The sequence below is a fragment of the Canis aureus genome, chromosome 18 (genome assembly GCF_053574225.1).
Source record: "Canis aureus isolate CA01 chromosome 18, VMU_Caureus_v.1.0, whole genome shotgun sequence".
NCBI classification, from domain to species: domain Eukaryota; kingdom Metazoa; phylum Chordata; class Mammalia; order Carnivora; family Canidae; genus Canis; species Canis aureus.
In genome coordinates, this window is record NC_135628.1 from 41166173 (window position 1) to 41181978 (window position 15806).

The following is a 15806-nucleotide window of genomic DNA, read 5'->3' on the forward strand; positions in this document are numbered from 1 at the left end:
CACAACAGACAGGTTTTTAAATAAGTAGGCTTTATACGGAGTCATAAAAATGAATTGCTGGGGCTCTCCGGGGCTAGGGCAGGCAGGAAATTTTAGATACTACTATTGGCCCAGAGAGTGGCAAGTCCAGGAAAATGAACACTTACCCGGTCACCAGTGGCTCCGGCAGGACCAGGGGCACCCATGGCACCAGGAGCTCCCTGGTACCAAAAGGAAATGAGTCTTGTTAATAACACCCCCAGACCAGCCAAAGTGATCCTTGCCATTCTCCCAGCCCCCTGACTGTGTTTATACAGTAACCGAACACTCTCACTGCATGCTCTGGGTGGCCTTCAAGAAAGCTTTCAATGTACTTCTGTTCTAATGATCAAAACTCTTAGACGCAGCTCTCTGGAAGAAGGTACCTCAGCGATAAAGGTGATAGAAATGTGTAAGTCAAGGGCAGGTTAGGAATTGGGGAGATCTGAACTCTCTGCTCTTGTCAAATTCCCTGGAGAGCGGCAAATGAGTAGGCTTGTTTGAAACTGCCAGGACTGTGTGATTCAGAGAAAGGACTATTATCCATGTGCCAAAGTGAGTTATCAGGTCTGAGGGAGGTGAGAAGGAGGACCAAGGTAGCCGATGGTATGGAAGAGCCACGTTGCCAATGCTCTAGGTAAGGTTATTATACCTTTACGGGATCATCTTTGGCATCTCCATGGCATTAACTACTAATCACGGGGGCTGCTCTTTGAGTGATAAATTCTTAGGGCACACATTTGAATAAATAGGACCTTGTTAGAAGTTCTGGCTTCTTAAAAAGTAAGAGTTAGTTTTTTTGTTTGTTTTTTTGTTTTTTGTTTTTTTTCCCGAAGTCCTATAATAACTTAAACAATCAAAGTTCTATTAAACCTAGAGATTTCAGTTTAGAATTTGTATTTGGTCGAGTTAACACTAAGGAAGGTAGAAAACTCAGGTTATGATTTCCAAAGGGATAAGATCTTTCTTTTGAAACATGTGAAAAGATACTACTTTTCACAGATCCAGAAAGGAGAGGGCTACTCTCACTAAACCTGGATCCTTCTTTCGTCAGTTCTATTTTGGAAAGCTGCTCAACTCAAATCAAGTAAAAGGTGAAAAAACAACAACAACAGTAATCTAAGTACAAACGAACAAACAAAATTCTACTCACACGGGCGCCATCTCTGCCTGGGTTACCAATTTCGCCTCTGAGACCGGTTTCACCCTGAAAGTATAAAGCAAGAGCAACTTTTTGTTTTCTGACCAAATTTTTGAATCAGAATTAATCTGAAGGCTCCTTTATTTATTTTATTTTATTTTATTTTATTTTATTTTATTTTATTTTATTTTATTTTATTTTATTTTTTACAGAAAATGTTATTCACCTTCAGTCATTTAATATTTACTAATGTCCCTATTACTCTACAGGATGTTGAATGGGAAAAAAATGTAAGGAAAAAATAATTCAAGGCTCTCTCTAGATTACTGCTAAATATTCTTTTCTAATTTCCATACACTCTCCTGAAGCATAATCAAGCAAGGTACAAATTCATGCGGACAGAATTATAAGGCAACATCACAATGGGCTTCAGTGCCTTATCACTCTTATGGCATAACTAATGCAGCAGCACGGTTGACAGCTGTTCAATATAGCTTCTTCCCATTAATTAGGGCAGGATGAGGCATTATTGTTAGTGGCATTAAAATGAGCCTCATGTATTACTCAACACCATCTGTTTGCGTGAAATTCCATGGTAGCAAGGAATTTTGCCAGATTAGAGAGTTTAGAAATGCGATGGTGCTAGGTGGCAGAGGGGAGCGCACAGAGGTGGACAGCGAAAGGCCACCAGGCCACCTACCAGGAATTGCAGCAAACACACAAACTGGGCAACCCTGTGCAGCCCTGCTTTGCTCCAGTTCAACCACACGCACGGAGGCCCAGCACTGAGAGGGTACCTTTTCTCCCTTGCCTCCAGGAATGCCGGCAGCACCCCTCTCTCCTGGGAGTCCACCGGGACCGGACGCGCCAGCGGTGCCCGGGGCGCCAAGCACGCCAGGTTCACCCTTGAACCAAACACACGTGAGAGCCATGATTGCGGTGGCCAAAGAAGAAGACTCGTGAACGATTCCAATTTCAACATTTAATAGATCGCACTCTTGCCTGCTTAGGGACACAAAGGAAGGTTATTGAAAAGAAGGGCGCCTGTCCCAGAAGGAGGTGCCGTTAATGACACCGTGGGCTGAAGAGCAGAGAAGGGGGAGTGGGGGGCTGTGATTTTTCTATAACCTGCTCCCGGTCGTCTTCGGGCAGGCAGGCAGGCGTGGGAAAGAAGAGGCTGGGACAATGCGGGGCAGAGAGTGAAAAATGTTTGCCCACAAACCTTTCTTAAGGATAAGTCTCTTAGCCCACGCAGGAAATATGGAGAGAAACCTCGTCAACTGGGGAGATGTTTACATTTTAATTTCCTTAAGAGTGGGGACTATAGCGTCCACTTTATATGAAAACCCCACCATTCCACACACTTCAAACCTATCGACTAACTTCTAAGATAGAACTCTCTGAAAGTGCTATCCTCCGGACGGTGTTTACTTTCTCGCTTCCTCCCGCCCTCTTAGCTTTTGACATTTTTTTCTAATATCCTTCCACCTACCAAAATAGCTTTTTGCACCTAATCTTTACTTTTTTTCCCCTCCCCTCTTGAAAGTTAAGAACCAGCAGTAATAGGAGTTGCCTTCTCTTTGCTGTGGTTAAAGTCATCTGTTTTTCAGAAATGTGTCTAGAAAATTCTACCTATTTTAAAATCTAAACCACAGATTCTACTTTGAAACTCAAGTTGTCAAGCTTATGTTTGGGGGATGAATGTACTGTCCGGTTAACTTTTATCTCCCTCATTAAAATTCAGACTATGAGTGGGAAAAATAAGAGAGGTGACAAAACATGAGAGACTCCTAACTCTGGGAAATGAATAGGGGGTAGTGTAAGGGGAGGTGGGTAGGAGGAGGGGGTGACTGGGTGACAGGCACTGAGGGAGGCACTTGACGGGATGAGCACTGGGGGTTATGCTGTATGTTGGCAAATCAAACTCCAATAAAAAATACATATTAAAAAAATAAAGCTGGAAATATATATAAAAAATTAAATCCAGACTACCTTTGGAAATTTTACTCTCTGAAGCAGGATGGTGAGAGGGTGAAACTTTGTTCCCTAAAAATAGTGTCCAAATGTACGTGATGTTTCTAGATGAAAACTAAAGTATAGGGGCACCTGGGTGTCTCAGTGGTTGAGCATCTGCCTTAGGTTCTGGTCATGATCCCGGGTCCTGGGATCGAGTCCCACATCGGGCTCCCTGCACAGAGAACTAGCCTATGACTCTGCCTCTCTTTCTGTGTATCTCTTATGAATAAATAAATAAAATCTTTAAAAAAAAAAAGAAAGGAAACCAAAGTATAAACCATGCAATGACACAAGAGTAAAAGCCCATACTAATTCATTTATGTGTGTAGAACACTGGGATTTTCCTTCTTTTGGAATAATTCAGGTCCACTGGAATCAAACAGTCATTTACGGTAATGGAAATCATCACAGAGTTGGAAATAAAAAAAATCTGAAAAGCAATTCATTTACTATTGGAAATGATCTAGTTACTCTAGAGGATAGTGGGCCAAAGCAGCAATATAGAACAGAAAATGTTACCTTGTTTCCATCGGGCCCAGGGGGTCCAGAAGGACCTCGGCTTCCAATAGGACCAGAAGGACCAGCAGCACCACTTTCTCCAGGGGGACCACGCTCCCCCTGTGAGAAAGAAAAAAGAGAGAAAGAGAGAGAGAGATTAGAAGAGTTGTACTGTTCACTTTCAGAGATACCATTTTACACATCAGAGTTTATACTTTTTTAGCTTTTGAATCCTGGTTTTGCCATTAACAAATTATAATTTTTTCCCCTTAATTTCTCTAGTAGTAAAATGAACGAATGGGATGAGATAATCTCTAGTCTCATTCAGCTTTAATGTTCTGTGGCTACAACTCCAGAATGTTTTTCTTCTAGAGTACAATATTCAAATTTGGAATTAATTCTTTTTTTTGTCTTTTTGGTAATAGATTCATAGGTAAAAATAGATGCCAGTTATGCATGATATTCATAGGGAAAGATTGTGTCATTTTATAATAGCAATGCCAGGTGTAGATAGGATTAGACATTCTCATATCTACCCCCCTTTTAATAATCCTATGCAATAGGATTATTGTTATAATATTTATAGTGATGTAATAGTTGATGTAATAGTTATAATATTTAACAGGATATACATATATATGTGTTTGCCTGCATGTGTATACCTACCTATATATATTTCTCACAATTGCATAGAAATATCACCATGAGAGGTTATTCCTTGGTCCAGAGTATTTAACATGTATGCAAATAGTATTTAACAGTCTGCATTGCAACTGTTTCAAAGGCCCTTGTTATACTTATGGTTGTATGATACTAAATTTGTTTGGGCATCCTAGATATATGGTAACTAACCATATAACAGGATACTTGAGGGGCAAACTCTGTGACCACACAGACAAACTAAATCTGTTTTTTTTTTGTTTTTTTGTTTTGTTTTGTTTTGTTTTTGTAAGAGCAAATTCATGGTTTCAGCTTTAGACTTTGAACATCAACACACATTGCAAAAATCGATTTTGAATCTTAGTAAGATATTACCTTTCCTTGGCTCAGGTTGAGCCACTTTCACAAATATATCATACTTGTCTACATAAATTACTGAATATAATACATATATTATAATCACATATGTATAATGTATATATGTATAAGAAATATAAGCGTTTCTTATAACTGTGTGGGTTTGGGCTAAGAAATATGAATAATTAAATTTAAAAAGTCTACTTTCAATTTAGAAATCAAATGTTCTCTACAGATTATGTTTGACTGCAGAACAATATCAGGAATTTGTCACAAGGTCATCAATAGCTTTTAAGAGAAAGCACTACTTGTTTTAAAAACACATCGCCAGAAGTTTAAGAAAGTTAACTAAATAATACTTACTCTTGGACCAGCAGGACCAGGAAGACCAAATTCACCAGGGAGACCCTAAGCAAAACACGATAAGAGATAAATCGTGAAATGTATGTATGTTCTCGAGGTCCACTTATGATTATGATATTTAGGTAAGTTTTGAAATAGCCAAACAAAGCCAGCTAGGCTCTAGCTCCCTGAGTGTATAAGTATAGGGCTATTAGGAGCAAGAGAATTTTCAGGTGTATATAGACAGATACAAAAAGTGAGAATTCCACTGATATCAAAGATATTTCTATGCTAGAACATGGTATCAGGAAATTTAGGTTTCCATCACTTAGTCTATATTACTTTAAAAAAATGATAAAACAGACTATCTCATTTGATAATATAAATAATGATAGACAATATCAGACATTGCCTATTTTTAGTTATATAACAGACTGCTTTCTTAATAGAAATGATCATATTCTGCACATTACCTAGTTAATTGTATACCCAAGTGTATCTCCTTTATTACTGACCAGCTGTCTCCTTAATGTGCCTCACTGTTGACAAAGGAGACCAGGCCACAGAATGTAACTGAATTGAGGCACATTCATCACAATTACCAGAGAAAATGACTCAGAACTCCTGCCCTGATTGTGGCTAGCAGTGTCATGTCTGAATGCCAAGAAAAACATTAAATGCAATTTTTCAGGGTCTAGTTTGATGGAAAAGCAGTGCATTTACTTTTTCACTATGGGAAAGCAAATAATTTGCATGTTAACGTTACCAAGAACAATACAAAAAGTAAGGCCATTAAATGGAATGTTCATTGATAATATTTTCCTTTCATAATGCAGCGTTTCATTCAGTTTTTAAAACAAAGGAGTTGTTATTCCAAGGAGCATGAGTAACTGGGTGTATTCTCTCCAAAGTACCAACGTAAGTAGAACACTATCATTAACATATGAAATACGAAGTTTCTTTTTACATATTATAATTGCACTGCACTAGGGCATTCTTTATGGGAGAAGTCCCAAGTTTCGATAATTCTACCATCACTTGTTTTACTCACCCTTTCTCCTGGTTTGCCAACTTCACCAGCTGTACCTGCGGGGCCAGGCAGACCCTAGATGAAAAAAAAAAAACCCACAAAATCTCAATCTTCTGGCTCTCTTTAGAGGATTTGAGAATGACTGGGTTTTTCTGGATACTTTTTGATATCGACATGGTCACTAACTATTGTATGCTATTAAAGAGTCACACAGAAGTTTGCCTTGTAAAGGTGTATCCTTCCTTACGTTAGTTCTGAAATCAGGTTCTGTGTGGTGGGGGAAGAGTTCTATGGTGATTTACAGCTGGATGATCTGACCAAAGGCAATGTTCTGTAGTTTTAGTTGACTTACCTGGAAGCCTGGAGGACCAGCAGGACCCTGTTCACCTTTTCCACCTTGGACACCCTGAAAGTAATAGTAAAAACAGCTTAAGTAGAAATGTATTGTCACCATTGCTGTCTACCTATATAACTCATGGACTGGAAAAAGGAGATGGTCATTTGGTAGGACTGGATTCATTTGGGCAGTAGGAACAAGAATGGGAGAAATACTCACTTGTGGTCCAGGAGGTCCCTGAGCACCATTGTTTCCATCAGGACCTGGAGCACCCTAAAATATTTCACAGAAAGGCTCAGGGTTACCTGTGAGTCAGACAGTTTCAGAAGACTCGAAGCTTCGTGCATTACTTTCTCACCACTTATGCTCTTTGCATGACTCATTGTGGGTCCCCTGCCTAAATACTAGCTTTTGGTATGGCTTGTGGGAAGTCCACGGATGGAGAGCAATTTATGAAGACTAGAGAATGCATACTAGCATATGCATAGCTTTTTAATCACAGAAAAAATGAAATAAAAATCAAATAAGCCCATAAATAATTTTGACTGAATATACATTCTGATTTGTTAGAGCTCACCGTCTTATAAGTGCAGTTTAAAAAGGAAAATACATTTTGTGATGGCATAAAGGATCCTTGGGGATGGCATTTTGAAAAGGGGATGACATCATTATATCAGATGGCCTCAAAGGATGTGTGTTTCCTAAGTGAATATGACATAGGCAGATAACACGACAAAGTCAGCACCTACCCGAGCACCAGCAAGACCAGCATGACCTTTATCACCATTTTTGCCAGGATCACCCTATGATAAACATTAAAAAAAAAAAAAGTCAAATTAACCATGAAAATTTTGAAATGTTACTTGTTTTTTTTTTTTTTTTTTTTCTCTTTCTTTTCTAAGGTTCCTAGTCTTTGAGTTCCGTTGGCTAAGGCACAATCCATCATCTTGCAACTCCAAGGACAAGAAGGTACACCTGTGTCCTCAGAGGCACAGACTCAGGAGATGGATTTCTAGCAGGTGTGCAATGATATATTGGAGATCAATTATGTGGTAGGTGGCTCGCAGTTTTCTGCGTTGAAAGGGACCCCTCCTCCCTATCTTGAGATAGAATGGACTGAGGGCAGGAGAGAAACCAAGTTTTAGTGAAACGTAAGCAAAGATGTGCCAAGCGAGAAGAGGGTGCGCTGTTCTTACAGTGGGGCCTTTGGGTCCAGGGAATCCGATGTTGCCGGGCTCTCCTCTTGCTCCCGCTGGGCCAATTGGTCCAGGCCTGCCATCAATACCAGGGAGACCCTGAAACCAAAGTTTATTTAAAGCTCACTCAGCATTGCACAGGGTCTCTCGACCTCACGCTGGTGAGGCTGCTGTAGGATGAAAGAGAATCATTTTCTGAATGCACAGAGCTTTCTGGTATAAAGTGTCAATAAATTATGAATCCATTTTCCTTTTCTAAATAGGATGTCAGTACACACACAGCCAAGTCAATCTCGTATGTGTCCAATCCCCTCTTTCCCCTCCCTTTCCATACCCTCATCACCCTCTTCAATTTCCCCTGCCATGTTTTTCTTTTTCCTTCCCTCCTTTCAGTCCTGTGTTCATTTGGACTCCATAATTACAATCTACTCCTTCACGTTCCCAGATGATGTATGTGGCTGATATTTATTTTCAGTGTGTTCATGTATAAATAAGCCACAGAATAGACTTGATAAGGGTGCAATAAGTGTCCTTGAAAATATAATGGAAAATGAGCAATTCTTACCATGGGACCTTCTTTACCAGCTGGGCCAACATTACCAGGGGCACCAGGAAAACCCTATAAAATAAATGAGGATGCTTTCATGTTGGCACTTTAACACACGTGCTTGAGGCTCCCATTTATTAAAATCTCACAAAAGCACTACCCCCCCCCCCTTCTTGTTGGTTGCACAGGGTAAATCATTAGGGGTATTAGCCACTGGCTGGGAGGTATGAAAAGAGCTCTGAAATATTTCTTCTCTCCCTTCTTTATGCCTTTCTTTTTATTGGAGTTTAGTGCAACTGATTCATTTATAGATATCTCAAGAAACTGTGAAGCAACATACTATATGGGCAAAATGTATCAAGTTATTTACCTCATAATAGAAAAACAAATACTTTTAGTAAGCAATTTTCAAAGGGGATTTTTTATTGCTATATTTGGTGTCTTTATTACTTGTTTATGGTACAATTACAGATGATATTCATCCATAAGAGATAATGGAAGCAAAAAAAAATCACTCTATTGCTATGGATTAGAGTGTCTACGAATCTAAAGGTCATTTCTCCATGGCTAGTGTGATGCTGAATACATTATAGCACTTTGTGATTGCTAGAAAAATGATTTCACTTATGAATCTAATACACTGATAATGTATAGTCCTAATACGTTTCATGGACACCTTATATAAAACTCACAAATTGAGATAAAAGATTCATGCTGATAGGAGAACCCACCTAATTTGGATATATTAAAATAAATCTATTTTTCCAAAAACCTCACAGCCATTGGATCAAGAAATAAATAAGAAATTTATGAACTAACCAAATTTGTAAAAATATCTCTGGGCTTTGATAAAGTTAAATTAAAAAGGCAATCATCAGCAAATCTCCTAACAGATTTACTTTGGATGATTTTTCTATTGTCTTCAGATATTAATCATCCCTTCAAAACAGGAAATGGTGCCAGGTGTGACTTGCTCAGAATCAATCAGAAACTTACTCGGGGTCCCATGAGGCCAGGCTCTCCAGGGCGACCAGAATCTCCATTGGGACCGCGGACACCAGCAGGGCCGGTGGCACCCCGAGGGCCGGGAGGACCCTAGTAAACAGAAGGGAGAGCGGAAGGCGCTGAAGCGAACGACACACCCACAAAAAGAAGTGTCAAATTCCTTCCTTCCCCGGGAATGAATAATGGAAAGCTTACCATGACACCAGCTCGGCCATCAGCTCCAGGAAGACCACGAGAACCAGGACTTCCCTGTAAGAAAGTGCGTGAAACAGAAAGAATTGGGAAAAAACCCTTAGATCCAATAGGGCAGCATTTATTGAAACATGGCTTGCATGCAAAGAATCTTGATACCCTTAAGGGAGAGATACAAATAAAAAACCAAGCCAGAAAAGAAAACTTCACCCAAACCCCAAAGGAATGTGTGGAGGAGGCATTCTACAAAAATAGGTCAACATTATTTCCAGACCAAATTGAGAGTCACTGATTTAATAAGGCAGATGGAAAGCAGATGCTCCCTTCGTCTAGAAAACGTTTTCAGTAATTCTGACCAATTCCCAATGAAAGAGTGTCATCAGACCCCTCTGGTGTGTCTGGGTGTCAAGAGCATTTGGAACCTACTCTCAGCCCAGGAGGTCCAGAGGGCCCAGCAGATCCAGCTTCACCATTGGGGCCTCTCTTTCCTTCTTCACCACTGGGACCAGGAGGACCTTGGGCACCAGCAGAGCCCTGTTTAATGAAAAAGGCAAAAGAGGAGCGAACAGGAAACATCATTTTCATGTCATATGCAGCCAGAGAAAAAGGAATCACTTTTTTTTTTTTAAGTAGAAGTATGACTTTTTGGATTAAAAAGGTAATAAATCCATAAAATTGTGATTAGAGAACTACTTACAGGCTCACCCTTGTTGCCACTTTCTCCTTTGGAACCAGCTGGCCCAGGCTCACCCTAGGGTTCGATACAAAACAGTGGTCAAATGACAAACATTTGTCACAACCCTCTCACGACAAACATCTTGGAATAGTTATGGATCAAGATAAAGAAAAGTTCAAGTTCTGTAAGAAATGTGCCCAGGTTCATATTTAAACAGCTTACAGGGGACTGGCTTAGTTGGAGGGACAAGAGTGGTATAGAAATGTACCTCACTGACCTTTGGGTAATGTTCTAGGATAGCAGGAGGGGTATGTGTGTGAACAGACATACATGTACATGCTCTTGTAGAAGAGATACAAACTAAAAATGCCAAGGAAAACCCCAAAAGAATGATAAGACCACAAGAAGGAAGTGTAGATGGTGACAAATGATGGCAGAGTTGGCATTGAAGGGAGATGAAAGCTGCAGCCATGACCACTTACAACAAGTCCTCTGGCACCAGTAGCACCAGCGGCGCCAACAGGACCAGGAATCCCACGGGGTCCAGGGAGGCCAGGAGCCCCAGCGACACCGGGCAGGCCCTGTGAAGAAAACGCAGCGTGGTCTGTCACGAGGTGACTGGCAGAGGAGGCGGGGCCTGTGAGAGTGCCTTGAACGCCGAGCAGCACAGGAGAGCTGTATACTCACAGCAGCACCCTTAGCACCAGTCAGGCCGTTGGCTCCAGGGTTACCCTGTGAGGAAAAAGAAAGGAGAAGGCTCTCTGTTGGCAAGGGTATTTCTGTTCTTCTTTGACCCACACCTTCATTTTTTTTTTTTTTTTTTTTTTTTTTTTTTTGCCTGCTTCCACTCCAAGAGGTTAATGACAGTGGCTACTTACAGGGGGTCCAACGGGGCCGGAAACACCTGGAAGACCCACTTCACCACGGGGACCCGCGGGACCAGCAGGACCGGGGTTACCAACAGGTCCGATTTCACCCTAACGGAGGGAAGGCACTGAGGCATTAGTGTGCAAATAATGAAGCAGCCTATCTCCATTTTTTTTTTTTAACTTTTTTTTTTTGATTTTTTTATTTATTTATGATAGTCACAGAGAGAGAGAGAGAGGCAGAGACACAGGCAGAGGGAGAAGCAGGCTCCATGCACCGGGAGCCCGACGTGGGATTCGATCCCGGGTCTCCAGGATCGCGCCCTGGGCCAAAGGCAGGCGCTAAACCGCTGAGCCACCGAGGGATCCCAGCCTATCTCCATTTTGATGACACCAGGATTCATGAGCTTTGTTCGGAACTGTAATTATTTCCCTCATCTGGTTTGGCACACCACAGATTTGGATTCGGGTTCTTACTTTCCTGGCCTCGTTCTGCCCTCTTGGCTAGCATCGTCACCTGTCTCTGTCCCTCTGCGGCAGAGACTCTGGTTCTCAGCTAGCCAGTCCTCACTACTTTGGGAGTATATCCCAGAGGGGTCCCAGAAAACAAATGTCCTTGTTGGCTTTGGTTTCTATGCTCAGGGGCTCAAGTACAGAGATTCGCTCTATTTCAAGCTTGGAGTGAGAAAACGGGTCATTCTATAACTATTTTGAAAGGGGGACTAATTAAGTTTCCTGTTCTGTAATTATCTATCTACAAGCACAGTGCCTATCTTTCACATCACAATAAGAAGTGAGAATGGTGGGCAGTGTGTTTACCTTGGGGCCAGGAGCACCTGGGAAGCCTGGAGGGCCAGCAGACCCGATAGGACCCTGAAATCAAAGTAGAATGTGGTTAAGATATTTCCTCCCAGCAAATTAACAACACAAGACCTGAAGATTGAAGCGGCTTGGAGGGGCCCAATCTTATCTGATATTGGCAAAGAGAAAACTGACAGCTGGTCTGTTGTCATTAATACCAAAGGGAAGACGTTCAAGATATCCAGGGCGAGGTAGATTTTATGTTATGTATCAATGAAAAGCACTAGGGATACAAGTACTTATAAACAGAGCCTTTGAGAGACCTCATGGAACATTTGGTAAGGTATCCAAAATGGTGTTGTCTTATAAATTAATAAAGAAGAGAGTTCCCATCCCACACTCTTAACCTCTTCCAAATTCTTTGGTGTCAAAACTTACAGCAGGACCCACAGGACCCACACTTCCATCACTTCCACGGGCACCCTATGAAGAAAATAAGGAGACAAAGTCAAGAGGAAAGTCAAGTAGTAGTTACTAGAATTTTTAAAAGGATAAGGGACAAAAATGGAAGCACTCACAGCTGGACCAGGGGCACCGACACGTCCTCTCTCACCAGGAAGCCCACGGGCTCCCTAGAAGCAGAAATATTTTCAATGAAATCCAGAACGCTAATTTTAAAAATGTCACAGGCATCATTTGCTTTGTCCAATTTCCAACATGTGCAAGAATCCACTAGAAATAAATAGGTCTTGTTCTAATTCCAACTAAAAGGTAATGGATTTCAATTAAGTATGCAGAAAGTTATTAGAAAAATATCAAAGAATACAATGCCGAGGGAGATGGTAATTAGCAAAAACATTAAAGAAGTTCTAGCTTGCAAAGAGTGTACACGTTTGGATTTACAATCAAGTAATCGATACTTACTGTTTGACCTGGCGTTCCATTTTCACCAGGGGCACCAGGTTCACCCTACATGGAAAAGAAGCATTGAGTTTTTGTTCATTACAGGTATTGATTATTTTTTTTTTCTGATTGGGTCATTTTTATCCTATTACTTTAATTTGGACCATTTATATTTCATAATATTTCTTACACATATAGACTGTTTCTCAATTATGCCAATCACATAAAATTTTAAATTTCTAAAATATGAGTTTTTATATGGATAGTACCAAAAATCACAGTACGAGGGAGATGTGGTCACTTGAGGATTATGTACCCCAGCTCTAATATTTCCCCTTCGATTTGGGATATCATTTCGACGAGGCTTATATGTTAGGAATGATATCATAGAAAGAGATGGCAGAGGATGAATTGCTTTCAATAGAACCATATTTACTCTCTTTAAACTTATTTTTTAACACTTGGTATTTTCATTTTTGTTAAAATGCATGGAAATTTAAAGCTTCATAATATTTTTCAGAGCTGTCTTATTTATTTCCAAGCTATATCCTTATCTTGAGTAAAAACCATGGTGGTGGCGGGTGAGGGGTGGCAGTAATTAAATAAAATAGCACATGTAAAGGAACTTTGCTTCTCAGTAATCTGATCAAGATCTGGAAGAAATAGATTTGAGAGATCCTTTAGGAACCCTTCATTTCTAGAATTCCATGTGAAGTATGTTCTTGGGGAATAAACACCAAGTCTGTTCTTTGAAAGTCAGGGATTCTAGCCTATGCGCTCCTCTAACTGCTAGATGTGGGACTTTGGGCAAGTCACTCATTCTCTCTGAGTCTCAGTTTCCCTCATCTGCAAAATGAGGGGGTCTCCAAAGCTCCTTTCGGCTCTAACATTTTATGATGCTGGGACTAGTAGTCTGAGCTATTACATTAGGCTCTAGGGAGAATGAGTTTGACCTTATCCATTTGTGTGGCAGCTGGAAAGTTAGAACAGATTCTCCATATTCATGTTCATTTCTGGTCCCGCTAGTATTCGTTACTCATTAATTTGTAATTACGTTGGTATTCACTTTAATATCACATTATCTCCTTAATAGGAGAGAGAACATTTTATAGTTGAAAACGCTGTCAGAGAAGAGCCTAGCCAAGAGATAACACACTTCTGAGACTTTAATTACCTAATTAAAATTTTTTTGAGTGTGCACAGATAAATCACAGGAAAGAGGTTGAAAAGTGTATTGTGACATGAATGTACCTATCTAATTAGTGCGTGGCAAAGGAGAATTTACAGTTTAAAATAACATAGCGTTCTAATATCTGATTATATGTTTATTTACTTTTATTTTGGCTGCAGAGATTGGTTGAAATTGTAGGATAGGAAATGAAGGAAGAAACTATCGACATTATTTTTATCTCAACTGTTTAATAGATATTGAATTAAATAAACAGTATTAATAATTGGCCTTTTGTCACAGAATTCCATATCCTCACCATTGGAGGCTCTGAAATATTGAAGAGGAAATAAGATACTCTTAGAAATAAGAGTAGTCTTCATTAAGAATATACACTTTCTGACCATCATGGGGAATTACCAGTCAATTGTTTTAAAGATAATACTTCTGATTTAGTATTTACCTTCACGCCTGGAGCACCGGGCTGTCCCTTCAATCCATCCAGACCATTGTGTCCCTGAAATGCAAATTCTTATTCTTAAAATGCCATTCCACCATTATCGTGCTTGGTCAAATCCCAACCTCCTGAGTGAATCGTGCATGCACCGCTTCAGTGCACTGGAGGGTCTGGCACCCAGCAAACTTGCTCCATTGCCCCAGTTAAGTCACTAAACCTCCCTGCATTTGAAAGGGAAGGAACGAGAACTAGGTGCTCTCTTACATCATTTCTCTCTTTAATAATTTTACGATCTTCAGATGGTTATAAGTACCTCTTAAGTCATATGCCTTTTATACAATTTTCTCCATAGGGATCCTCAATTCTTGAAAGCTACGAACATACTAAGAAAAGCACACCCCACTGGACTTTTCAGCCATGTGAACTTTCTCTCTTCACTCTGGCGAATTCCAGGATTTTGGAAGCAAGTATGTGTCACACGGGAGTTTAAATATAGTTGACGCTTTTCCTAAAAATAATCAACATTTCCTCTCTTCTGGGTAAAGAATGTGCTCACCCTAATGCCCTTGAAGCCAGGAAGTCCAGGAGTCCCAGGGAAACCACGAGCACCCTTAAAAAGAAACACAGAAGAAGACAAATGATGTTTTCCTTCTAAATCAGAATACAATGATTTCTTCCCTTTCATTTCTTCTCACTGAAGTTCGAGCTTGGAATCAAAGACTAGGATATTTTAAAGCACAGAGCAGCAAATTAACTTGCTCTAATTTGAGTAACCGATACTATGGCATTTGTACAAAACACGATTTAGTTTACAGTGTGCTTGCTGTCATTAAGATGACATCCCTTGCATTAATGAAAACTGTATGCATTCTTACTAGCTTCCTTGACTTGTCAGATGCCTTCATTGAGGGGTACAGGTGGTCAAACATCTAGGTGGTCATTTAGACCCATCCCGGTTTTACCAACCATCTTGCATGCAAGATGCCTCTGATACCTGGACTGGATCCACTGGGATAGAAAGCTTACCTGTGGTCCAACAACTCCTCTCTCACCGGGTCGTCCAGGTTTTCCAGGGTGACCCTAAAACATGAAAGCATCATAGGGTAAGCTTTTTCTTGCTAAGCCATCAGCTGGAAGTCAGAACATCTTGGTTTTTAAAATATAGGAAAAAGGCATTCAATAAAGATATGGGTCCAAATATATATTTAATTAACAACGAATTTCCTTAAATACAAAACAAATTGAAATTTCATTAAAATAACATTTTCCATATGGGGAGAGTTATGTCAGGCACATTCAGCTTTTGGCAGAATACTTCATTTGAATCCAGAAATTCTTGTTGAGGCAGGAGTGTTTAAATGGCATTTTGGAAATGCTTATAAGTAAATACTTACATCCTCACCAGCCTTGCCAGGAGGCCCAGGTGGACCACGAGCACCCGCTGGACCCTAAGAAGATAGGAGACCAGTCATTTCATTAAGATTATATTAATAAACTTCTTGAAGAAGAAATTTACCATAAAGGGCAAAAATGTACTCACAGTTTGACCAGGTTCACCAGGCTCACCAGCAGGTCCTTGGAAACCTTGAGGGCCCT

The 15806-nt window shown here is 40.3% G+C and overlaps 2 protein-coding genes across 10 annotated transcripts in view; one reads left to right on the top strand and one right to left on the bottom strand.

Moving 5' to 3' along the window:
- Positions 1–15806, top strand: part of LOC144288899 (uncharacterized) — a 94620-nt gene that overhangs the window by 69116 nt on the left and 9698 nt on the right. For 7 of the 9 annotated variants that reach the window (XR_013356916.1, XR_013356920.1, XR_013356919.1 and 4 more), the window contains exons 5-7: positions 5869–5950; positions 7302–7451; positions 14563–14677. The gene's annotated coding sequence lies outside the window, so the exon portion shown is untranslated. The remainder of the gene's footprint in view (positions 1–5868; positions 5951–7301; positions 7452–14562; positions 14678–15806) is intronic. The other 2 variants (XR_013356921.1, XR_013356925.1) reach the window with 2 other exon arrangements.
- The window catches only part of COL1A2 (collagen type I alpha 2 chain), a 36065-nt gene that overhangs the window by 10370 nt on the left and 9889 nt on the right, over positions 1–15806 (bottom strand). Inside the window, exons 8-34 of the mRNA XM_077856892.1 lie at positions 15751–15804; positions 15605–15658; positions 15237–15290; positions 14767–14820; positions 14217–14270; positions 12607–12651; positions 12261–12314; positions 12121–12165; positions 11701–11754; positions 10894–10992; positions 10703–10747; positions 10498–10596; positions 10037–10090; positions 9766–9873; positions 9343–9396; positions 9139–9237; positions 8161–8214; positions 7596–7694; positions 7149–7202; positions 6619–6672; positions 6415–6468; positions 6084–6137; positions 5054–5098; positions 3695–3793; positions 1957–2064; positions 1172–1225; positions 147–200 (exon numbers count right to left, since the gene is read on the bottom strand). Coding sequence (XP_077713018.1) covers positions 147–200; positions 1172–1225; positions 1957–2064; positions 3695–3793; positions 5054–5098; positions 6084–6137; positions 6415–6468; positions 6619–6672; positions 7149–7202; positions 7596–7694; positions 8161–8214; positions 9139–9237; positions 9343–9396; positions 9766–9873; positions 10037–10090; positions 10498–10596; positions 10703–10747; positions 10894–10992; positions 11701–11754; positions 12121–12165; positions 12261–12314; positions 12607–12651; positions 14217–14270; positions 14767–14820; positions 15237–15290; positions 15605–15658; positions 15751–15804 — 1755 coding nt within the window. The remainder of the gene's footprint in view (positions 1–146; positions 201–1171; positions 1226–1956; positions 2065–3694; positions 3794–5053; positions 5099–6083; positions 6138–6414; positions 6469–6618; positions 6673–7148; positions 7203–7595; positions 7695–8160; positions 8215–9138; positions 9238–9342; positions 9397–9765; positions 9874–10036; positions 10091–10497; positions 10597–10702; positions 10748–10893; positions 10993–11700; positions 11755–12120; positions 12166–12260; positions 12315–12606; positions 12652–14216; positions 14271–14766; positions 14821–15236; positions 15291–15604; positions 15659–15750; positions 15805–15806) is intronic.